Source organism: Molothrus aeneus, chromosome 13 (genome assembly GCF_037042795.1).
Source record: "Molothrus aeneus isolate 106 chromosome 13, BPBGC_Maene_1.0, whole genome shotgun sequence".
Lineage (NCBI taxonomy): Eukaryota > Metazoa > Chordata > Aves > Passeriformes > Icteridae > Molothrus > Molothrus aeneus.
Window position 1 is genome coordinate 7,575,501 of NC_089658.1, and position 25,652 is coordinate 7,601,152.

The 25,652-nt window shown below is 39.3% G+C and overlaps 1 protein-coding gene across 5 annotated transcripts in view; it reads left to right on the plus strand.

Moving 5' to 3' along the window:
• Positions 1-25,652, plus strand: part of RAB27A (RAB27A, member RAS oncogene family) — a 32,929-nt gene that overhangs the window by 3,331 nt on the left and 3,946 nt on the right. For 2 of the 5 annotated variants that reach the window (XM_066558793.1, XM_066558790.1), the window contains exons 2-5: positions 21,673-21,845; positions 23,424-23,509; positions 24,148-24,251; positions 24,950-25,073. In XM_066558793.1, coding sequence (XP_066414890.1) covers positions 21,693-21,845; positions 23,424-23,509; positions 24,148-24,251; positions 24,950-25,073 — 467 coding nt within the window. In that variant the 5' untranslated portion in view covers positions 21,673-21,692. Of the gene's footprint in view, positions 1-9,313; positions 9,432-17,443; positions 17,678-19,846; positions 19,876-21,672; positions 21,846-23,423; positions 23,510-24,147; positions 24,252-24,949; positions 25,074-25,652 lie in introns of those variants that run through there. The other 3 variants (XM_066558791.1, XM_066558788.1, XM_066558792.1) reach the window with 3 other exon arrangements.

The window sequence follows — 25,652 nt, forward strand, 5'->3', positions numbered from 1 at the left end:
TACTAATTTTGTGAGTGTTCCAAGTATTTTCCAGCCAGGGAATAGCATATACTGCAACATGCATTTCAAATGTTGATAGGTAAATGTAGGAATGGTATTTGTAATGCTAAATGAATGTCTCAAAAGCATGGTTAAAAAGATGGAAAAAAGAACAGCATGTTCTTGTGTTTCTTGTTCAGGGTTCTGATTTTACATCTACTTAATCTCTTGCACAAAGGAGTTTGGGAGAGAGGGTGTGCTACAACTTACGCTGGTTTAATTTCACAGTTAACAAAATTTCCCATGAGCAACCAGATGTCTAAAACCAGACTGTAAGTTTGTTTTATCACTATCGTTAAACATGGGAACACATGAATTTATCACTCGATGACAGATTTCCTTTTCTTTCAAAGAGAAGATAAGGTGAGATAAAAGAATTCTTAAGTAGCATTTGACATTTACAGAAACAAATATTACGTGCAGTAATCCCTCTGTGCCTTTGAATTCTTGGTCTTGTGCTGTTCCTGTCAGGGATCTCTCGTGCTGGTAAATGACCAGAGAGGTCTGTCAGTTTCCAGCATAACCCTGCACTTGCAGATCAACATCATTACTAAGATCAGTCTGTCACAGTCAACAGAGGTGGTTAGAATTTAATTTAATCTGAAAAAAACCAGGCAAAATTGGCACTAGAGGTGGAATATAAAGAATGAGAACTCCTTTTCTCCTGTTGATGTTTCAGCAAGTAATTAAGTTGCATTTATAAATAATTAATCAAATATTCCCATCTGCATTAAAGCTGCATTATTGTGCTCTGTACATGTGGTTGGTCCTGCAGAGAATTATTTAGATACTTATAGGTGAACCTTTCCTGGGCTGGGCATACACAGTGCTCTGCAACTTGCTTTTGCTCCTGTTGCTTTGTAGACACCACTCAGTGCTACAGATACACTCTTTGAGTTTACAGCACTGGTTTCAAACATGCCTAAAAAGTTGTTTAAGTAGAGCATGGATAGATAAATTCTAACCTATAAGGCAGCATTTTAGCAGAAACACTTTTTTTTTTTTTCTATTTATACAAATATATTCCCAATCAGTCTCTCTGGATATAGCATCTGGTTTTGAGGTTTCTTTTCCTCATTTCTTTTTTTCTCTTCTTAGTCAGAACTGCATCCCTGTCAGGAGGCAGGACTAACTTGAACCATGTTAAATCAGCTGAGATCACTTAATGATTGAATGATCCTTTTATCTCCAGTGGAGCTTTGTGAATAAGTCCTAGCCCTGACTTTCTTTTCTGGAACACCCTTACATTGTTGTATTTTCATACATAAAGCATCAGAATTTACTTTTGATTTATAGTAATAAGTAGTCTCAGTGGCTGTGATTTATTTTCCAATCTAATAAGCCTTATGGCATGTAGATTAAAATATGACGTATAACCAGCATACTTTTTTCCTGTGGTGTTGGTGTGGCTTCAAAGGGCTGGGGATGCTTTGGGGGGTGTGTGACAGTTTTGCATATCCTGGGTGGTGGAATTCTTTTCACATACTGGCACATTTCAGCACTCTGGAGCTGACCCAACAAGTTCTTCAGTATTTTAGTCTACAGGAGGAAAAAAAAACCAAACAGGCAAATGTCCTTGCTTCTAAGTCTCTGAGGATAATATCAAAGTGTAAACCAGTGCAGTGATATTTTCCTGAGTTTGCAAACCCATTTCTCATAGCTGTTTTCTTTCCCTATGTCTGATACTTTTACTGATGAGAAATGGGTAAGAATAAAGCATGTCAGAAAAAGGCATTTGTGGAAAACAACATGAAGACTGGTAGTAAGGTAGCAAAGGGGCAGGAAGCAGCAGTGAAGATACAAACTCAGCAGGAGTAGAGCTTTTCTAGAAATCTCTGATTTGCAATGGACAAAAGAAGTTGGTTAATATGTAATCAGTGTTTTAAAATTAAAAGTCAAGTTTGTGGGCAGTTGCAAAAAGTATTTTGAAGATAACTGTACACTTCTGCAGTAATTCTTTGTGTAAATGTGATATGTGAACGAAAGGACTGTAAGGAATACACCTTGCTGAAATATTTTATGTGCAAATGAAACACTGGATGGATATAAGGACACTGCTACACAAATCAAGTAGCTGAGTCCAAATTAAGTTTGGAGATTGTGATTGCAGTTTTGCAGCTGTGTACTGCTATTGGTTTAAAAGGTGATAACAGGATAAAGGAATAGATAGCAAAATAGATAAAACCTGACTCTTCAGTGATACTGTCAGGTAAGGAAGCTCCATGGGTAGAAGCAATGCCTTTTATTAGGGTAGTGTGTTTAGTTGGAAAGGATAGGCTTTCAGGTATGTAAGCTCCTTTCAGGTTTGAATTAGAAACAGCAGAATGTAAAGCAAAATTGAAAACAATGGATGTACAATTTTTATAATACTTTTATTAAGCTTATGTCATTAGAAGGTGGTGAAGGTTCTCTGGAGCTGTTGTCCAAAGTCAGACCAGTCTCACTCTTAAACCCTGGCTCATTATTTTCATTACTGTGGGATATTTCATTGGGTTCCCTCATCACTCAAAGACTGTAAGGAAAATGGTTGCTCTGTGAACTGAAAGGAGGAAAACAATTCATTCCAGTAACATCCTTGGGGAAAGGGAATATTTGAACTAGACTGAAGGCTGCTGGTGGTGATAAGGACTAATAAAGCATGTACGGTGGCTAGGGGGGAAAAGAAAACTTCATTCAGTTTTCTGAATAAAAATGCAGGTTTTCTGGTTTTCTCCTGTCTCCAGCAGTCTTGCTACTATGGTATTTTATGTTGGTAGTTGCTGAGGGAAATGACCTTTCTCCTGGAGATCCCTGCTGATAATTGTGTGACTGTCATGGAGTGTGGTGCATTTTGAGAATTCAGGGTATCGCTCAAGGCTCACAGTGGTGGGACTACTTGTGCTGTGAAATGGTTTTTATGCAAGGTTTGCATGAGATGATTTGCTGCTACAGGTCTTGCCAGTGGCTGATGCTTTCCATGTCTGCTTGGAAACCTAGATAACATTCAGAATGCAGATTATAGCAAAAAACTGGATAATTGGGGTCTTTTTGTTTTGTTTTTTTTTTTTTTTCAATTGCAAAGGCTAATCATAATTCCTCCTCCCCCACCCCCACTTGTTTTGTTTTAACCAAACTTTATGCATGCCTGAATGTGACCCAAAATACAGGTATCAGGGCAGTCCTAGCCCTGCTGGTATTATCCATTTCCAACAGATTTTCTCATGCAGCACTTTCAGATCCTGTGCACGTAACTGCACATGCTCCACTGACTTTCTCCTCTAACACTGATTCAGCTTGACAGGTCTTTTCTGTCGGGGCATGGACTGTCTGACTAATACTTAATTTTTTCATATTTTTTCTTGGAATGGTGTCAGGATAGACATCTCTGTACAGAGATGGTGTTAACCAAGTTTGAAGATAGTACTGTCTGATTTGATGGTGTTTCTTCTGAATTTTGTAGCAAAATTCTTGGAATTTTAGATTGGATAAATATAAGTTGGAGTTATTAAATTAAGTTAGATGTTAAAGTAGTAGTTTTTAAAATGTTCTTTATCTGTGAAATGGAAGAGGTGAATATAACTCTTTATTTGATAGTTTTCTAGAATCATCAGTTTGGATATAGCCCACAGGGCTGGAGATCCTGCTATGAGTCAGGAGGAGCTGCAGAGCAGGCTTTGAAAGGCCTGTGAAAAGAGCCTGCTGCAAAAGTGGAATCATGCTTTTTAGTAGGTTTTGAAACAGAAGACAGCTCCTCCTCCCCCAGATCTGAACTGCTGATATGGCAAAACTCCACTGGTTTTATTCCATTCACTTTTTAGTAATAGATGTGCTTAAATTTAATTTGCTTATAAAATAGATATAGTGTCTTTTAAATCCAAGTTGAAAGTAAATGTAAAATTGAATGACTGTCACAGTATGTGCTGCAGCAGGTACAACCTGGGCAGCTGGTGGGTTTCCCTTGCAGAACTGGAAACTCTGCCAGCTTTCAGAGGAAGCACGCATCCCAGTCTTCCCTTTGTCTAGTCTGCCATTTTTTTGCCATTTTTTCACAAAGTGTTCAGGAAATTCAGATCTTTGTGGTTTCTTCCCCTCTGTAAAGGAGTGTTAAAGCTGATCAGCAGATCAAATGTTGGGGGAGAAGGCAGAAATAATAGAAATTCAGTGTCTCTGCCCCTCTCTAATGAGCTTTGTTTCCTTAGGAAATCAGGCTAAGAGGTGTGTCCTCATTTCAGCTTTGTTTTTTGCATTGCAAATTTGGAGCTTTGTTCCAAGAAGTCCTTATTGCATTCATAATCTCGAGTGTGGTGTGTTGAGCCTTAGGGAATTTTTCTTCAGCCTAGCATCCTGTGGGAGCATGAAGAATGGGAGCAGTAACATTTTTAGTAATTGGGAGTCACACAGGGAGTGGAATGGGGCCAATGGAACTGAAAGCCCTACTTTGATAATGTACTGCAGAATCACCACCTTTCTAAGCCCACCCCTTCCTCCTGCACACCCTGAAGGAAGGCAGATCAACCAGTCAGGTTAGTTAACCTGGGGAGTCACTGAATAAATGGGAATATGAAGGAGCTCTCATATTAATGGTGCTCATGCTTTAAGAAATGATAGAAAAAAATAGGCATCACAGGTGTTTAATTTGGTTTCATGTGCTTTATTGCATGGAAGATCAAACAACACACTGAAGAAGCAATACTTTGCTGTAGCTCAGAAGCAGCAGACTTCTCTGTCTGCCACATAGTTCACATAATTAACCTTTCCATTTTTCCTCCTGAGAGCAGAGTTAAAGTGCAAAAGGCACTGTTGACAGCTTGTGAGGACAATGATGAACCACTTGCCCTATTAAGTAGATCAGAAAAGATGTGAACAGAATCTTGTGCTGGAAAGCAAACCCAGCACTGCTGAGATTGGTTTTCAAATAACTCAGATAGTGCCAAGAATAAACACATATCAATGAAGCTGAAGTGTGGAGAAAAATATGACAGAAACTTTCAAAGGTGTATTGATATAGGATTGTAAAACATTGAAAATCCTTTCTTAGGTAGCTGTAGTGCACATGTTCCTTTAAATGGGCACAGCAGCTTCCTGTAAAGAAACTGTTTTTTAATTAAAAAAGCTCACTTAGTCATCAACCCTTTAAAGTAGATAAAGATCATTGATCTAAAATGAGGTTTGTAGCTCTTCAGGCTGAAGATAGAGACATCAGATTATTGGTGTGCTTTTACAGCTCCTCACCCAGTGCAGGGCTGCTGGTGTCTCCTGCAGTGCTGCTCCAGGTGCTCTCTTCATGCACTCAGGCCTGCACTGCGTAGGTCTTACAAAATGTGAACCAACACAGTCTCACAGAAGAACTGTAGCACATCATAATTCATCCGTCTTTAGGTTAAATGTTCTTTTGAGCACAGTTTATGTAATTTGAGTAGTGTGAATGTTGCCAAAATACAATTTCCTACATACAAAATGATCACATTTGCTCATTTCACTCAAAACAAATAATAATGTTTATTCATACACTTTTTATTGCTATTTTAAATAAACCTGGTTTGACCATTTCTTGGTGTTGTACCATCTTATACAGGGACATGTACAACAGTATTTTTTAATACTGTTTGCTTTCTGATATTTCAGAACTGTAATAAGAGAGAACCTGATTCAAATATTAAGGGTTCTTTCCTTCCCCTTTTGATTTAGATCTGGAATAGGCATCTCCACTTGGCTTTGCCTTGGGACAGACTGCATAATACAAAGTGGCGTGGAGGCAGAGGATTGCAGTTTTGACAGAATTGACAGATCAATTAGAATCACTTGTTTGGGATAATTTTACTAATCTTTTCTGAGGTCAAATATAACCATATATAAATCTCATTTGGGAAGCAGTCTTTTGATGTTTTTTTTGATGACAGAGTTTGGTCTAAAGTTTTTTGAAGTGCTGAGTACCCAGCAGCTGCAAAGGATTCCTGTCTTTAGGCAGTATGGTGTTCCATGAAAGCAAAATTGATGCTTTTCATTTGTTGATTATTTTACTGTTAACTTTTTATTGTTGAAGAGACCCTGGTAATTCTTGCAAGTTAGTTATCTGGAGACTCTCTTGGAGTGGATTGTTTTTAAGAACCTCCTTTTTATGTAAAATGCTACAGATCTTAAATATGCCAATGCTTTATCACATGCAATGCTAGAAGAAAGCTCTGTCACCATTACTAGAAATTGCCTAGATTGGCTTACAGTTGAAAGAACATAATGAAAGTTTTACTTTACTCTATAATATTGCTAAATATTTAGCAGTTGTGCCTATGGGTAGCAGGAAGACCTGCTGACCTACTTTTATTTTAATCACTCAAGGGATATTTCATGATTTGGTCCTGGCAAAGTTCATCTATAACAGTTCTGATGTGAAAGCTGATTTTGTTAGTGTGGGTTGTCTTTTTTTTTTTTAATTTTTAAAGGATATTGGTGAGAGGAAAGCAAAAGAAAAAAGTCTTTTATATGGAATTTATCTTGTCCTTTCAGTTGTGCCCTGAAGTACTGGCATGCTACTGCAGAGCAGGGGCAGATGACACTGATGTTAGGCACTGCTCTTGGCTTTGGAAACAGGGATGTGTTCTGTAGCATTATCTGAAATGGGCTGTTACTAGATCCAGTTCTTCTCTTATTCCTGTCTCCAGTGGCAGATGTCTTTATTTCTGGGGGCAGGTAACAATCCAGCATTTTTCTTACAGGAGAAACATCTGCTACAGGACAGTTTGGACACCTGCAACTTTTCTCAAGGAGTGTGTGAAGGCAAATATTCTGATGCTTACACTGAAGAATGCTCCACACTGTTCACTGTGTTTAACTCCTCAAATTTTCTCCTAAATTCCTAGGCCTGTAAAGCATAGAAAAGTTTTACAAGTAAAGCATAAATTCCATGCATCCAGATAATCTTGTTCATAAAACTTGTAAAAACGTTGGGAATATTGAGTAACTGAGCAGATAGGTATTCCTTTGTAGGGCTGGAGCTTTAAAACTACATTTCACAGTTTCAGTAATTTTGATGCCCTACATATAGTAAGAAATTGTCCAAGCTCCTTCAGCCCCCTAGGAGTGGGGTAGCAGTGGGAGGAAGGCTCACCTTGGGCTGCCTGCAGTGGTTCCTGTTCCAGCTGTTGCTGCTTGGTTCGTGTTTGCTTCCTGCCACCACAGCAGGGCTGCCTCAGCTGCCTGTGCAGCACTTGCTGAGAGGCTGCAAATGTGTTTGTTTAAAAACAGAGATTATAAATAACCAAATATTGATGTCCTTCCAGTTTATAACTCCTAGTTTGAAATCAGCATAACTTCACCCTCACACAGAAAGCTTTATTTTAGCTGTACCTTTCTGGCAAAGTCTTACTGTTGTGGATAAAACTCTTGCCTGGAAGGAAGGAAGAATTAGTTGGTGTCCTTCACACCAAGTTGGTAAGAGACAAGTTGAGCAGCCTCATTTCATCCTGAAATAAAACACTGAAGTCTGGGGATTATTTATGAATTGTTTTCCCATTAAAGATGGCAAACATCTGACTATATGGAAGAGTTTGAGCTCCATTTACGTTGAGAGAGATTGAAGTTGAGGCTTCCAGACAATTTGTGCTTAGTGTGTGTGCAGTTACCCCCCAGGGCTGCTTGCAACATGGCAGGAGAACTGCTGCTTTGTCTGTCAACACTTCTTATCCTGTTCCTCCTTCTGCACTCTGGAGCAGTTACCAGACATTCTAGTGTGCTTGTGGTCTGAATATTTCTTCACAGTTAAGCAAATGTGCTGGTATTGATCAGGGAAGCAAGCAGTTAAATATTAAAAATGTGCATGTTGCTGAAAATTGAACACAATTCTGTTTTTTAATTGCATGTGAGAGCAAAAAAGGGCCTTTTCCTCTAAAACTGGTGAAATTTTCAGAAGATTGGATTGAGCCAAGAATGGATAGAGTTTTAAAAAATTACAACCTCTAAGCAAATGTCAAAGAAATGGATTTTAGTTAATGCTGGAAAAATGCTAAGGCAGGGCATGAAAAAGTGTTCCAGCTCTGTATTATACAACTTAGATGTTCACCAGGGCAAGGAAAAAAAATTGCCTTGATTCACATGAAAAGAGTCAAGATAGTTGAGCACTGAAACAAGTGAGAGTTAAGAAGCTTGTGGAGTTGTCTTTGTTACTGGTAGATGAATCCATATATTAAATATTTGTAGCAGCCTGTCTGCAGCACTTCTTAAATTATAAGATTGGAGACTAGCTGGAGACACCACCTTAATTTCCTTTCTTTGCTGCTCTTGAAGCAGCTTGAGGAAAGAAACTGAGACAAGAAAGGATGTGCAAGGACACTTGTCTGCAAAAGCTCACATCAGCTAAATCTTACACGGTGAGTGCAAAAGTTGCTTTGTCCACAGCTTTCAGTGCTCTCCTGTGAGCATCTCTAATGTTGGGGTGTCTGAGAGGGGACCCCCTCGTGGGGCTGTGAAGGTCCTGTCTCATCCCAGTGCAGGGCTCTCCATGCAGGCAGACCTGTGGATTCTGACTCTTGTGAACTGACTCATTGAAGAGCTGGTTTACGTGTTAAAGCAGTAGCTTTATTTCCATTTTAAACATTTATTTAAATGTTTAAAATGTCTGCATGTGTCTCTTAGGACCGTGCAGGGACAGGAGCTTGTAGTTTTAGTGTCTGTGTTTCAGAAAGTTTCTGGCAACATCCTCACTCTGATCTCTTCTTGGAGCTTGTTGCCAACAGAAGTGGTTCAGCAGAAAGCACTGGACACAGATGCCTACAAAGCCCAATGGTACAGCTGCCACTGTCCTCCCAAATCCTTCCAGATTCTGCTCACACGGTCTCTCTCTGTGGTGTCTTTGCCAGTTTTGTAATCAGTAGCTTTTTCTGCTGTCTGTAAAGGTGAGAAGTAAAACCAGTTTGGGGAACTTTGGTGCTCTCTGTATTTCAATATAAGAGACTACTGTGTTTGCTGTATTTTATTTTTTTGGTATACTTAGAAAAAGTTGTGCTCACACATTGCAACTTGCTCTCCCTAAGACAAGGAGGAGGGTCAGTAGTTTATGCAGAGGTTCGAGGTGTATTACCTGGTTTAGGGAGATCTGGTTAGCTGCTTTGCTAACTTTAAAAGGGGGAAAAGAGATCACTTGATCAGTCAGCAAGACCACATGACAAGCAGCTGAATGTAATTAGGTGGGGAGGGTGCTTGTGTGGGGCTGGCAGCTTCCCATGCCCTGTGAATGTTAGAACTGTTAGTCTGAACTACACTATTTTGGTTTTATTTCTTTCTCTGCTGATGCTTCCTGTAGATGAGAAATGGCTCTTTTTGCATGACTATGGTATTCAAGAGATCTGACCTGTGTCAGGAAACTTGTCAGTGAAGCACATTTGGAAAACTACAGATCCATTCACAGCTGTTAAACCTAGGTATGTAAACACTTTCTCTTCTCTGTTTATTTTCAGAAGATTTATCACATTGTTTTCCTTGAGCTGACTGTGCCAGCTGTTCTGTTCAGAGTTTTGAAACACTGTTGCTGCACTTTAACAAGCTGCCTGGAATATTCTGATTTTGAGAGTTCAGCATTGCTGCATCCTCCTGTTCTAGAGGGAAAAGTAAAGCTGGGGAGTACACTTGGGTTATGTAACACAGACTTTGGGGTTAAATGACAAAACTGCAGCTCTTTTGTATGCATTTATCATTGCTTTTCATAAATAAATCAGACTTAAATACAAACCAGGGGAAGTTTATTAATAAAATAAATAAATGACTGCAGTGAGCTATGTCTCGATCCAGGAGCCATAAGATGCCTGTTCCGGTCCCAAATCATCAGCCTACGTTGTCTTCTGTGGCAAACTTGTTCTGCAGGGAAGGTACAATTAGACCCCTGATAGTAGAGTGTGCTGTGCAAAAAACATTCAAAATACTGAACAAAATAACTCAGTATTTTCAAATATTGCACTGCTTGAATTTTTCCCCCCTCTGTTTCTTCCTGTGTTCCTATTAGCATTTAAAGATAAATTATACTGAATAAAACAGTCCTTTAGAATGACAGGGTTTTTAACTGCCCTGTGCACCAACGTGTTTGTTACCATGTTTGCTAAAGGGATGATAAAATGCATGAACGTGGTGTGTTGCACAGGCTGTTATTTTTAATTATAAAAAAAGATTGACTAGCAAGGAACCATGAGAGCTCATCTAGTTCACATTCCTTGTTCAATCATATAGTAACAACTTGAATCTTAAAATTAATTATCATAAAAGCAATAGGAAGGTGGGCTGTTATTCCTGTGTTTTGTTTCTCCTTTGGAAGAAACTCAGAATATATGTACCCACCTGACTAAGTCATGCCATGCCAGCCCAAGCATGATTTTGTAATCAAGCATCCTTTCTAGCCATGTGTTTACCAGCATTTTTCTAATCATGAATCAAGACTCCAGTTTTATAAACTGCAAATAACCAAGGAAGAGTTGTTCAGAGAACAGAAAACAGTATTCTTCTCCACTTCTCTGGAGGTCACAAGGCTTTCCCAGGGTTTTATTTGATGTCTAGCATTGAATGTCTTAAGATGACTTTTCTCCTCCAGATCAACAGATGACTTACGTTTATGACAGAGAAGTGAGACATTAATAAATGTAGTTCAATAAACATATTTTCTTACTGTTTCCTTATAGTCGTCCCCAGTGTATGAAAAGTTTATATAAAATAAATGGGAAAAAGGATTTTGTAAACAGTGATGCTTGGCTTTCTGTTTTTGTTTTTCCTGTGCTGTTTGGATGGCTTGGTTGTTGTAGCTGCTTCACTGTAATTTACTGTTACATAATAGTTTCATTTATTGCATTACATGTGCATTTTGAATGTGTTACACAAACTATTTCTAGCACATTTTGGTGCAGTGTTTTCTAATAGCATAAGTTATTTGAGGATTAAATTTTGATAATGTTGGAATTCTTTTTTACACTGCAAAACAATATGCTAGCATTTGGTGCTGCTACCCTTTCCTTCACCACAGTCTTCCTGGATTTCAGTATAATTGCATGTTTCCCACATGTCTTTCATTTATAACAGTCTTAAACAAAGTAGCCTTAGTAATTAAGCCTGGTAAAAACAAGCTGGGAATCTAATTCAGCTAGGCTTCTTTAAGCATGTCACTAACAATGGCATTAAAGAGAAATAGTAACTTTTTCTCCTTAAGAAAAAAAAGTTAAAAAAAAAGAAGACAAACAAAAATTCTGAATCTATAGAAAACTTAGAATGACCTCAAAAAATCTTAAAAGCAGTTAATGGAAAAAGATCTGGAAGTATCTTAGTAGGAGGAGAAAAATAAGCTCTAGACAACGGGAAGGAGCAAAAGGAGTAACTTTTATTTGGTCTTCTAAAATGTTTTACTTCATAACTAAGAAACAGTGTAGTTCCTGCTTCTGAATTTGTTTAAATACTGTCACATAGGGATAAAATTTATTTTTAAAAAATATGTTTTGATACATTGTGATACAACTGTTGTTATAAATAGAAAAACTGAGATCTTGGTGAGGCAATTCTCTAGGAGGGAGTGGGTTGGTTAGCACAGCTCCACTATAGGCACTCCAGCTGTACTGATTAGTGCTGAGATTTTCTTTTTTCACAAACTTAATTTATTTTTGAGACTGAAATATCATTCTTGGATTCTTAGTTTCTTCTGTAGCAAATCACATGCACTGATTTAAAATCAAACCAAATGCTGCAGTCTTTTAGCAGAAGATGAAACACCAGCACCTACTTTAATGAGACTTTTCATATAGAAACTCTTGTGGGACCATTGCATACTCCCATTTTGTTGTGACTTGTTCCTATTACTTACCTTTCTATTCTGTTCTTCATTTCAGAGGTTTGATGCCTCTCTCAGTTATGGTGTACAATGGTTCTGTGAAGTTGGTTTGGCAGTTTGTGTGAGATTTTTGAGTTCCTCACAAGCATACAACATTTCTATTTGGTGTCTCACCAAGCCAGCACAGTCTGTATGCACTGTATGGTGTAATAATTGCATACACATTTCCCTGACACAGTTTTCAACAGGAAACCTGCACTGCTTGGATCAATTAGAGCATTCTGACTGGCAATTTATTTTCATAGAAAAGCTTTGTGTATTTTTTCTGGAACTTAGGTTATAGAGGTGCTTGTTCTGTAAGCTCACTGCTGCCTAAGCCATTTATTAGCTATAGACAGAACCATTCTGAATTTTAATTGAAGGCTTCTAAGGGTAGAGGTAGGGAATTGCCTGTTACTGTAGGTCATTTCAAGTGAAACTTGAGGATGCTTTGTGTGCATGAAATGTTGTGAAAGAATTCTTTAGGAAGGCACCTACAGCATGAAAAGCTGGCAACAGCTGCCAGGTTTCAGATGAGGCTTTACTCTACAGCCATCTTGGGGCCCTCCCTCCATCTGGGAATAACTAAAAGGAAAGGTATGGGCAAACTGTGGCATTAGACTTGTGCTGCTTTTTGCTTTCTTTGCTCATATATTCCTATATAACACCAATTAGTGTAAGAAATTCTGGTTTGCTGTGCTGTTTATCTCAGGAGTCTTTGCTGTGTATCAGGATTTAACTATAATTCATGCTGTATTACAGGATTCTGATCTGAGCAGTGAGATAAATATTGTTGGCAACTCAGGCTGAAAAACAGCAGGCTTTTTGAATGGAAACTTTGTGTTGAGGAGATCAGGCTGCTAATCTGTGCTTCTTTTGAATTATGCCTTCCCTGAGGCTCTAGAAAGCTGTGCTAGGACAGGAATTGAAGCCAGCATTTTGCCAAAGCACTGTCTGAGGAGTTTGGCAGACAGCAGGGCCTCAGGAGAAGGCTTGGGCAGTGGTAATTTGTGCTGCAGTTCCAGAGCTGTTCAAGGGAGGATAGAGTGGAAGCAGGGGCTTGGCTTTCAATTCCTGAAAGAAAAGCCCACTCAAACACTGTAGTTTTAGCTTTGCTTTAGTTTGAGTCACACTTTCGAGCCACAAGCATGCTCCAAAGTGGCTGTGTCTTGCTGTCACACAAAGATTCCTGTGAAGATTTCTGCTTTGCTATTAGTGACTTCCTGAAGAGAACAGGGTGTGGCCTATTGAATACAGCCTATTTCAGACAGAAGTGGTGTTTTATTATGTAATGGGCATGTTAAGTTATGGCCAGTGTATTATCAGCAAGTTATTTCTAATCTTTTCATAGCATTTATGAGGCATGGAAGCATCACATACACTCACTATCTCCAAACATATTTACTGAACAAGTCCTGCTCAGTACTGGCTGAAAAATCTCTTTCTCAGACCGTAGCTATTACAGACTCTGAAATTAAAGGCTCAGTTTCTTTTTGAGACCTCTTAGGAGCAGATTATTCACAGCTGCCACTCACCTGTCAAACTCTTTGAAGTGTCTTGCTGCCAGCCTGCACTGCTCTCACTGCCTCCCCATGGCAGCATGACCTCAGGTAGGTCCAGTGAGCTCTGCACCTGCAAGGATGCTTCTGACAAGATTTTCTGATCTTTAAAACATTGGGAGAACTGAATGCTAGCTGTGAGCCTCAGTTTTATCAGTCTAGATCTATCCTTCCATCTCTGTCCATCGTGTACCCTTCCTAGCTTGGCATCTCTGACTGTCCTGTGATGCTGGATTTGAGGAGTAGAAGAATGACCTTTTCTAGTTGCTGGACAGGGTTTTAACTGACAGTTTCCCATGCTTTCCCACAGACAACTATGAACTTATTTTGTCCTTTTTGTTACATTAATTTAAGAAATCCCACTGATTAAATATTTTCACCAGTAACTTATTATTCCTAATGTTGTGCCTGGTATTCATAGATAATAGAGTTTTCCATCTCACTAGAAATGGATATGGCTTAGTTGTTCAGTAACTTTGATAACCAGTAAATGTTCTGGGGAGCAGGATGTTTTCACTGGTTGCTGGAAGAATGATGACATTAGTCCTGCTCCAAAAGGCCACGATGCCTTGTGATTAGCTGCTTTCAGAAAACTTCTGATGGACTTAAAAATTTTTGGGTATTTCAATGGCACCTAAATAATGAGAAAGCATTTAACTTGCTGAGAAGTAACTAGAAGAACAGAATGTTAGAAATCCTCTATACTGTGACCCCTGTTAGTTTAGATCTCAATATTACAGAAAAGCAATAATGCTAAAGAATGGCAGTGGCTGCTGAAAATAATGTTGTTGAATCTTCCAATTAACTACCAGATTAGCAAGGAAAAGTGTTTACTTCCTGTGAAAAACAAAACCCCCATGTATTTCCCAATCCAAAGGATGAAAAGGTGGATTAAATTCTGCACTGCAGTTCTTTCCTGCCTCACCCTTTTGTTTTCCCACATCATGTTAGATGAATGATGTGGTTTTATAGTCCCATTTGTATCATATTTGTGTGGTCTTCACTTTTATCTAACAATGATTAGGAAGTATCTTCAGGTGTCTGGTAGCTGAGCTTCTCCATTGACTCCTAATTGTCCTAATCAGGGTAATTTATTTTGCCAGATTATTCCTCTCTAATGCAGGATGTATCTGGTATCATTCATAAGCTTGGCAGTGTAACCTCTTGGAGAATTATTTTCTATCTATCTGGCCTATGAAACAAAGTAGAAGATAGCTGAGAACTTTATTGTTCCAAAAGAGAAATATATCTATGTCTATATTGGGTTTTTTTAAGAAGCAGCAAATATTTTCCTCTGGCCATTTACAGTGTGTGCTTTAATGGAATTAAACAAAGAGGATGGGCTGACTGACATGTATTGCAGTCTACTGAATCACCCATATAGGCAGAGCACAACTCACACTTTCTTTAGCATGAGTACCTGCACATGTTTTCTTTGAGATGCCATTTCATTAATATTCTACCTGCACATATGAAACTGCTTCCTTTTTCAGCTTTTAGATTTTTAGCGTTTTTTTTTAAATTATGATTCCTCTTATTCTGCATTTTCATGTGTTTGCTTATCTGCTGGAGATCTTTATCTCCTGGAAAACCAAACAATTTCTTAAAGAAATATGCAATTCTTACTATCCTGTGTGGTTCTTATTCTTTTCTCCTTTACCCTTTGGTGGTTATTTCTGTGGGCAGAGATAAAGTGTGCTCTCTTTTCTTGCCCTTCTGACTTTGAAAGTGCTGCTGAATTGGTGGGTGGTCAGAGTCATGAATATTTCCCACCTGTGAATATGACCAACTTTGTGGGTGAGACCCTTGTGGCTCCTGGTTGTCAGAAACAGTTGGAAAATGTGTGTATCTGTGTAAGACTGTCCTTCATAATTCCTTGATCCTGTGAAGAGTAGGTACAGTGCAATGATATATTCCAGATGTTAAGGTTGGGCTGTGAGGAAGGAGGTGGATCCCCAAGTGGTCAGGATTGTCACATTAGGGAGATGCTGAGCATTGCTCTGAATTTCCTGTTTAGAAGCTAGTGAAAAAGCACGGAAGCATTTGGAAGCCACAGTGGCTTAATGCATTTATTAGAGGAAGAGGGGAATGGTTGAGGATGAAGTAAGTACTGTGGAACTGCTTAAAAGAAATTAAAAATGCTTGCTTTACTTTCCCCAGCTACTCTGGAGTTGATTCACTTTATACAGATGTTTCAAAGCAGCTTCTGATGAGAGTGCAAAGAGGCAACTTGTGAGGCAAAAGCTCTTGTTCCCAGGAGGGGGACAGATCAACTGTTTTCATCAAATAGCATTGCAAATCTTCCTTTATCTACAGTATTTCCTTACCATGGAGCATGAACATGTTAGGAAGTGATGAGGGAACAGAGATGGTGCTGTGCTTTTTGCACAGAAGTTGAAGCTGCATGAAGATCCTCCTGTATGGGGAGTGTTGAATAACCAACTGCAACATTCCTGCCTTTATTCTTTATTTTTTTCCAGTTCCATGCTGCTTTTCATTCATTTGTGTAACTGAGATAACCTTTGAAATCCAGCTGCCTGATTGTTGGTTTGGTGATGCTGAAATGCAAATGCAATTGCAAAACTAACTGTTGTTTCATTTCCTGGCTTCTCCATTCCTAGTGTCTCCTGATTTTCTGGAAACATAGTCCAGAATCTGCTGTTTCCTTGCCTGGCCGGTTGTGCAAGGTTCTCACCACATCAGACCTGCTGCTCCCCTTTTGTGCCCCCTTTCTGGGTGGGATCATCATTTTCTGTATCTCCTGTAGTAACTCATTCTCACAGTGCTTTGTGTGCCCATCAGTTCATGCTCTCAAAATGCTGCAGTTGCAGCAATAGTGAAGAATGGTTGTACAGCACCTTCAGCCAAGTAAAAGTGACATCAGTGTTTGGAGGCTAAACCTTCCTAGCTGTGTTTTTGTACCTAGTTTTGCAAGTTCTTATGTATTTTGAGCACCCTTAAAATTATTTAGATCTTTCCAAGAAAGAGGCACTCCTTGGACAGTGATCCTGCAATTCCTTAGAATTCGTCTACAGTTGAAACTAAAAACATTGTAACAGTAAAATGTCAGGCAGAACAATTGAAAGCAACCGAGGATTTTTTTTTCATGTTGTTTATGTTACAGAAAAGGCCCAGAAGTCACAGAAAGTGTCATTTTGACCAAAACTAAAGTAAGCCAGGTCACACATTTTCCTAAGAAAAACAATAGTGCAGTTCAGAACATTTTGGTGAAGTGCATACTCATTAGTTCTCTTCCCCCAGCACAACAGGTACTTGAGTTTATGAACAGTTGTCATGATGTGCTTATATTCCACTTGTATGGATCTGGCAGGTTTTAACAAAGCACATCTAAGCAAGTGCTGACTAAGCAGGAACATTATTTAGGTGTCTGTCCCTTGTTTGGACAGAGCTGGCTGGTGTCTGACTGACCAGTTCTCCAAGCACTCGGCTGCTGCTGGAGCCCAGAGCAGGGTGAGGCTGAGCAGGAATGTGGTTATTGCCTCGCTGCAGTGTGGTGGCAGTGCTGCTGTGACAGGACTACTGACTTACTCCTCTGCACTCTGCATCACTTTCTCAGTTTTTCTGCTGGAACAGATGGAGTGACACATAAAACACTCTAAGTGTAATTTTGTGTAGTGCCTTAGTGAAAAAAAAAATTGTATGAATTGATGTTCACTTGCAGAAGAATCAAATCTGTACAAATCCCACCGAGAGACCTGTAGTGTCTTCATTTTCTGTCTTTGGGGGATTTTGGTTTCATTCTCCCCATTGCCCATGTCAACTCTAATCACCAGCACGGAGCCTCAACAGAAAGGAAACAGTTTGCATTAAAGACTGCTCTATTCTCACACCAGAGGTAAAAAATGTAAAGCTATAACTGAGCAGGTGTGATCCATCATTATTGCATTTTTGAATGAAAACCCCTGCTGGGAACAATGTAATTGTTTAAAGATGTGTGGGTGATTTTGCAGCAACTTTAGATCTGTTCCAAGGCAGGTCTTGCACAAATCTCTTTTGAAATGCTGTTTGCCTCTAGGAATAAAAGGGACATGTGAGCTGTGTAATTGCTTGCCAGCCATGCAGTGAGGCAGCACCCTCCTAGACACAGACACGGGCACACCTCTTTATCTCTGAGCACCCATCAACGTGGATGCAAACAGCTGACACGTAAGCCTCTTGGCTGTGTGCTGAAGAGGTGGTGCTGGAAAAGTACTCCTGCTGGAAGTACTATCTCCAGTGTGCCGTAACTGTTCCTTTTGCAGAGTTTGGGGTAAGTGGTATGCCTTACTTTAAACTGATCTGCTTGAGGATTGTCTGATTAGGGGCATGTTCAGATTTCCTGAATTTTACACTGTGTATGTGTGCATGTTTTTATTTGCAGATCAATGCTTTTTGGTTTTGTTTTGGTTTTGTTGGGGTTTTTTGCTTGTTTCCATGTCTTCATCTCTTTTGCCTTCTTCCTTTTTCCTTCTTTCCATCAGCTCAGTAGCAGCACAAGAGTTGCATGTTTTGTGTAAGGCCAGTTCAGGAAGCATATTCCCTATTCCCATACTGCACGGGGGAAATCCTGCATGCCAAGCCAATTTCCTTAATTTATACAGGAGCAAATCTGACAGTCTGGAATGTTTTATCACACAATAGTGCTGTCATATCTGTGTCCCAGAGGCAAAAAGATTAACCCATTAACACTGATGTCTGTAATGTGAAAGTACCTCAGACTAGGAAATGCAGGGAACAAGAAGAGCACTTGATTTGGAGAGAATCCCTTCTTGATAAGGCCTGATCTGGGTGTGTGGAGGCTCCAGAGCAGCAGCTGTACAGGCACAGCTCAAATGCTGGCTGTGGGGGTCCTGTCAGCCATGGAAAAGGCCAGTGGAGCTTTTCCAGCACTTGTTCATAGCTCTTGTCCCTCTGCATACCAGGCAAAGTGCAAAGCCAGAGCTGAATGGGATTTCAGGAGGGATTTACAACAGGCAAAACTGTGGAGGGCTTGATGTGGAGCTTAAAACTGTGTCCATTGGTGATTTTTTTTTTTTTTTAACCAATGAGTTCTTACTCTTAGAAGTAAGATTTGGGAACAATTTTGTTTTGGTGACCTGGTGAATTCTAATTGTATCATTAGTTTTTTTCAGAATCTTCGTTTTCTACCTACTACTCTCCTGTTATATGAGGTATGGAAAAGTGGAAGGAAAGACTGGAAAGTGTGAAGCAATAAAGCCTAATTAAAAAAAAAAAAGCAAAATTGGAAGGAAAAAATGGGATGGGTTTTAGTAACAGGGCTTTGATTTTTAAAAGCTTCACAGCAGTTTCTGCTGTGAATATACTTTCCAGTGAATCTATTCTTATTTCTGTTATGTGAAACTGAATGTGTCTGGACACTAGGACTGCAGGTCTCGGAAGTGGAGGGTGGAGATCACTTTTTAAATATTTGTACAGGGAGGAGGACAAGGCTTGAAACTGCTATGAAAATAGCTCTTTACATGTCTCCGAGGATAGGTTAACTCTGCAGGGTTTCACAAGAACCACTCCCTGGAGATATTTGAATAATAGATTGACTTTGTGGGGTGCAATGAGAGGTGTGTGCATTTCAAAACCAGAGGAGAAAATTTCCTTCTCAAGCAAACCTTTTAGAAGACATTTTTAGAACCCTTCCTGTGAAGGGTTCCTCACCCTCTGTCAGTCCTTTGGAAATTGTATTTTGTACCAAGCACAGGGAGAATTGAGTTACCAAGCACAGGGAGAATTGAGTGGACCAAATGATGAGGCGTGTTTGTCCTGACAGACACTTTACAAATCAGATATGACACTAGTAATACCTTTTTTTGCCTAGTCTTGACCTTTCTGTTTTGGCCAGAGCTTTCACACAGCCCTGTCCAGTGGAAGGTGCAGCTGAACTGTAACAGTTCCCTACAGCTCCGTGGCAGAGCTGCAGTGCCCTTCCTTCCTCTGTGTGGTCTTGCTGATGGTAAATCAGCAGTGATCAGCTGCACTGTCATTGGTACTTGTTAATAAAAGTGTGTTCTGTACACCTATAGCCACCCAACAGAAAACCTCTGTGCAGGTGGCATAGCACAGCAAAAGACATGAAGCAAGCCTGTCATCATGTAATATACTGGCCCTAAGATTTACATCTAAGTTTTTAAAAGCAACAATTAATTTAGGGATCTTGAGACTGAAAGAACATGTGCTTGAGTGGAGGATGAGCTTACACAGCTCTTAGCCCTTTGAGAACCTGAGGGCAAAGGAAACACCATGTGTGAGACGGAAGTCTAAATAAAATGCAGTCTTTAAAAAAATCCATCTCAGTTTTTTAAAATACTTTTCCTTTTCTTCTGGTACATTTCAATGAAAAGACTTTGGCAGAGCTACAAGATACCTGATCTGGTTTTACTTTTTTTTCCCTTCGCCAACAGGAGAGAGGATTTAAAAAATGAAACAAGTGCCCCAAAATTATTCTTGCTGATACATGTGAGTGTGTCTAATGGGTCAGGGTTCTTAATTTCTTCTGAAAATGTTCTTATGTCAGTGTTTGTGCTGCCTGTTCATCTTGCTTACTTGAATATACTGCTCCCTCAGACCTATGATGTGGTTGCAGTCCTGCAGTTGTGGTGCATTTTTGTAAAATGCTCACTGATAATTTTTGCTGCAGGGCTCTCCCTTTCAGCCTTCTACTCTATTGCAAAACTTTGGTTAAAACACAGCAGTAGGATGTGAATTAGCCAGCTGTGGGGTAGTGGTGAGTGTGAACTCTGTCACCTAAACCCCCTTCCTGCAAGCTTTTACTGGCATTGATGGCATAATGTGAAATACACGTTGGCTGGGAAAGGGAGACTTCAGTGCTTTTCAAAAATGGAAAAACGTGTTAGCTGCTTTCCACTGACTCTTCAGCTGGGGAATATCTGGGGTAAATCTGACCAGTCTCTGCTTTTTAGTAAGCTGCTTATGGCCACATCAAGCAGACACAGTTCTGACTTGTAACCAAGAGCGGGACCATTATAAAGGTGTGAAGCTTTTAAATGGTTATGGTTTTAGCTGAATGGTGGTGATTGACGCCCACATGCTGGAGACACAGTTTGTTCCAGACCTCAAGCTGTGAGTTGATATTCAAGAAATTAATTGGTGTTTTGCCATTGATGTAAACTACTGCAGTGTTTGACTTGAAATTAATATCTTTATCTAGTCCAAGCTACAAGTAGTTTCAAAAATACTTACAGTTGAAACAGCAGATATTACTCTTTCAAAATTTTGTTTCATAGTCTATTTTTTTTTGTATTTTTGGCATCTTCTTCCGTCCTTCATAAGAGGCAATTTTATGCTGGTTTTCTGTTGCTTTTAGAGTGGTTATTTTGGGCTTATCTTTTCATGTTCATGTCTTTGAACACAGCACAAGGCAGCTCTCTACTGTTTGTTTTGGGGGAGGGAGGCTCGGTAGCTACTCAACAGGAAAGTGCCAGTGCACTTACATCAGCTTTTCTAGTACACATGAGATATTCCAGTGATTTTTGTTACACATTTTAGTTGTTCCTGCACTTAGATCAGACTATAGAGAATATGGTTATTTTTAAAAAGGCAGAAAAAAGAGAGAAATTTCTTAAATGTGTAATGAGCCATGGAAAAAAATGTGTGTGTTTGTTTAATGTCAATTCAGGATCAACATTTAGTTTGAGTGGCTAGTTCGCACCACAACACAAACTTTAAAAATTGAGAATTCTTCTTCAAAACAAAAACCTCAAGGTTTTTTTTTTTCAAGACTAAAAAAATAGCTATTAATAGAAAATTACTTTAAAATTTGTTTAAATATAGTGGACAGTGCAGGAAAAAAATTCTTTTTTTTGGTAAAAAATCTTTTTTTTCATTTGTTACTAATTCCATAGTGAGTATGAAAATTGCATTGCTAGTACAATTAAGAAGCTTTTGCCAGCTTCCAGGAGGATTAAAAACAGTTCTGCAGTTTCTGTTCCAGATACCTTGAATAGTTTGACCTTGATTTTCTGTCTTGCCTGAAGAAGTCAGAATTGTGTTGCCTTCCCTTTCCAGTAAGAGGAATGCAATAAAACTAAAGATGCACTTTTTTCAGACACAGCTGCATTTGATATTGGTAATTTGTGCAATTGAGAGTTTAAAGTGAAGTTGGTGTAAAGGAGCACAGAACTGGCCCCACCACTTGCTGCTTTGTAGTTCAGGGAGTGATTTGTGTTTTAAACACTTGTCAGTCGTCCTGGCAGAGCTCTGGACTAACTGTTCCTTTTTGCTTTGCTTTTTAAGGTGCCGCCTGAATTCTCACTATGTCTGATGGGGACTACGATTACCTCATAAAATTCCTAGCACTTGGTGATTCTGGAGTAGGAAAGACCAGCCTTCTTTACCAATATACAGATGGCAAATTTAATTCCAAATTCATCACAACGGTGGGCATTGACTTTCGGGAAAAGAGAGTGGTGAGTTTGTATGAAATGTGCTACTTGAAAATGGTGTTTGTCTGTGTGCAGGCCTGCAATCAGTGTTATTGTGTGCTTCATTCTGTGACAGGAAAGGCCTCATCTGACCTGGCTGTATTTGTCATTGCTGTGTACAGACTCATTTCCCCAGAAGTTAAAGAGCTGACTTTAAGAAACCATTTCTTTCTGCTCAGCAGGCGTTGATGAGTGTGTCAACTCTGTGACGAATGCACACAGGACCTGGAGTAGCACTTGTACTGTTGAACTCTTTTCACCAGGAAAGACTGAACTGTAGTAAAATGTTTTTGCTGGGTATGAACTGAAATGGCTACTGAACAATGGTGCAGTAAATTTTTTAAACCTGCAAATGAAATGCAAATTTTTTAAACATGCAGCTGATCTGGCTTCCTAAGCAGTCACCACTAGCAGAGAAAAATTATGAAATATAAGGTTGCTTTTTTCAACCCCTGAATTGTTATTAAACTAAGCAAATGTACTTCTCATATGAAACTGAGCACTAGAATGCCATAACCAATTGGATGCTGGTCCTTACTGCTCTGAGAAATGGAGTTGGCACAAGCTTTTTGTTGTTATGTACAGCTATTAAATGTCTTTCATTGTAGCCTGGTGATTTCCTGTGTCCAGAAATCTGGATGGGGTAATGGGCGTTGTGCAGACTGGTTTTTGGTGCATGACATGCACCACAGTAGTTCAAGGACTAGATACCTTAGTTCAATGCCAAACTGGTCCCTTGAATAAGTCAATCTCCCTTTAGTGGGATCGTAAACATGGTGGTTTACTTGATTAGCATATTTGATAACTCAAGATAAGGTTTAGGCTTCAGAGCTTGAATCTTATAATACATAAACTTGCTGAATTTGTGGAATTCTGAAGATCTGTTTGTAGCTCTTGTAAGCTTAGATACAATGACATTTGAAGGTAACGAAGATGACTTAACTTGAAGCATTCTAAACAAGAAATGAATCTATTTTTATCTGATCCTTCCAAGACTAATAAATGCCCTTATTTATTTTTTCATGCTGAGCAAACTCTTCAGCCTTTATTTTTATCATCCAATTTCTGCTTTATAAGCTGTGATCTGATAAGATCTACCCTCAGCAATTTTTCAGCAGCATTTTGGCAGCTAAGTAGAGATGTCATTATCTCTTGAGTATATCCTGTTTGCAAATGAGGTTCTGCTACTACTACAAATACATTGCCAGATGGCATTGTTGCTTTCTTATATTTTATTTTGAACATGATGTAAGGTAGTAAAAAACCCAGAAAATCAAAATATGAAAATTGTCTCGTGGCTCTAAATATCTATCTGTAGTCCCTAGTCTATTGGGCCCTGGATTTGCAGTTTCCCTTTTACCCTTATTTTTAAATATTTAATTGGATGCAATATTAAAATGTATCTCATACTACTTTTGCCTTACAAAGCAGAGGATTGAGTTGTAGTTGGCATCTGTGTATCAGCAGTGCTAATTTTGCTGCATTTAATGACTTCAAATGTCAGTTCTTTTGTGTTCTGTAGCAGCTGGACTGGTAACAGTCCTGCAAATTTACCTCTTCCAGGTGTACAGACCCAATGGGCCTGATGGTGTTGGTGGCAGAGGACAGAGGATCCATCTTCAGCTCTGGGACACTGCAGGGCAGGAAAGGTATGGCCCAAGATTGCAATGAGAGCTTACTGTAACAGCAACGGAAAGCTATCTGTGGGTACCCAGTAAATTCTAACTGTAATTTACAACTGTAGAACACAAAACCTGTATTTCTTGCTTTTTAGTCTTTTTTTTTTTCATAGCCAGCACATATAGATACTTTTAAAGCTTGTCTTTTTAAAGTTCTCTGAAATTTCTGTAAATATTTTGATGTCTTGGGAAAGTCAGACAGGCAAAAGCATCTCAAAGGATTCTTTTCTATTGGCCTATCAAAGGACTAGCATTCTTGTAGTTGTTAATCTTACATTCAAGGACTGATGTGTACAGGGGATAAAATTTTGTTCAAAGTTAGAGTTTAATTATTGTTTTAATTTTTGAATCTTGATCAAGGCATGCTTTATAGTGGAAGACTGTTTAAAGCTCTCACACTCAAGTCTCCTTGATTCCTTAGGCCTTGATCAGGCCACAGCAATGTTAGCAATTTTTCTTACACAGCCTCTGCCTCAGCAAAACAACTATGAATATTTCCTTCTGGTTCATTCAGTCTTAAGTTACCTCACTTCTTCTTTGATTGTAAGCAATTATGTTTTCCAAGTAACTTGTCAGATGAGCAAATTAATTTCTCTTTGCTGGTCTAGGTTTCGTAGCTTGACTACAGCTTTCTTCAGAGATGCCATGGGGTTTCTTCTGCTCTTTGATCTGACAAATGAGCAAAGCTTTCTGAATGTCAGGAACTGGATAAGTATGGCTCTTTTTTTTTTTTTCTTTCTTTCTTTGCATGGGTGAAATGGGGTGTGGGGGTTATGTTTGTAAATATGGAGTCTCACTGAGAATTAGAGCTTAAAATACTGGTTTTTATGGCTTTCTCGGTAAAATAATGTAAATGTTGTATTATAATTCTAATAGCTGCTAGTGATGGCTTCTAGGGCTTGCCTGAAATTCAGCTTTGCCTACTGAACTTGGATTTTAACCTATATAAAAGAAAGCTGAGACCATATCCTATCCCTGGCTCTGGTGCTGTTCAGTAATTTAAGTGTGTGGGAAGCCTATGCTAAAATATTTTGGCTCACCTGAAGCTTTGTCAGCAAAACATAATGGAAGGCAAATCTTACTTGGCCGGTATATCCAGGCAAAGGAGTTCCCAAACTGCATCATCCATCTGTAGAGGGAAGCAGATCCTTTCCTGGCACTCACTGTAGGTGCTTAGTGAGTGTAACTCCTTCAGCTGCAAATGCTCAAGTTTCTGTGCTAACTCTGCCCAGGCTCTGTTTGCCTGGGTTTTTCCCTGGGTATGTGACAGTGGAAGCCCACCTGTTCTGTGGCTCCTCAGGCCAGTGGAGCAGGGCTGTGAGCCAGCAGAGCAGGCTTGGTGTGTGGTAGTGTTCCTAGGGGAGTGTGTGTGAGAGTGACTCGTGACCCTCTTCATGTTGGTGCTGCCAGGTCAGCTACAAATGCATGCCTACTGTGAAAACCCAGACATTGTGTTATGTGGAAACAAGAGTGACCTGGAGGACCAAAGGATGGTGAAGGAAGAAGATGCTAAGGAACTTGCAGAAAAATATGGGTAAGTAACTTTATTGCAATTATTGCTGTGTTTAGAGCAGAATGAGATATTTTCTGTAATACTTTTTTTCTGTATAGCGAAAGGTTATTGTGAGAATAAGCATTTTAGAATGCTTAACTGCCTGGTATGATATCTTTTTTTCTGTATGCAATTATTATTTTCTTCATTGCTCAAAAATAAGTACTTAGTATTGCAGTAATCTTGCACAGGAGATTGGGTCATCTTCTTTGCTTGGCAGTAAACAGTGTAAATTTTCACAAACTTTCTGGAAAAGAGAGAGAATTTAGAGAGGCAGGTGAATAATGGGGTCTCTTTGCTCTTACCTGTGCTGAGGCATCTGCACTCTCATAGACTCCCAGGGAGTCTGAAAATTGAGTCAGCCCAGTAGGAAGGCAGGGTAGCCTTGTCCTTCCCCTTCCTGCCAGGCACAGGTCATGTGCCTCTGAAGGAAGTGTGTGAAGTCTTTGTTCCTATCAGATATTAATTTGTACTTTTATACTCCCTTAACTCTTTCATGGGGCTTATCTTTGGATTACCTTTGCTTTTCACTGAGAATCAAAAACACATTTCTGAAGGAAA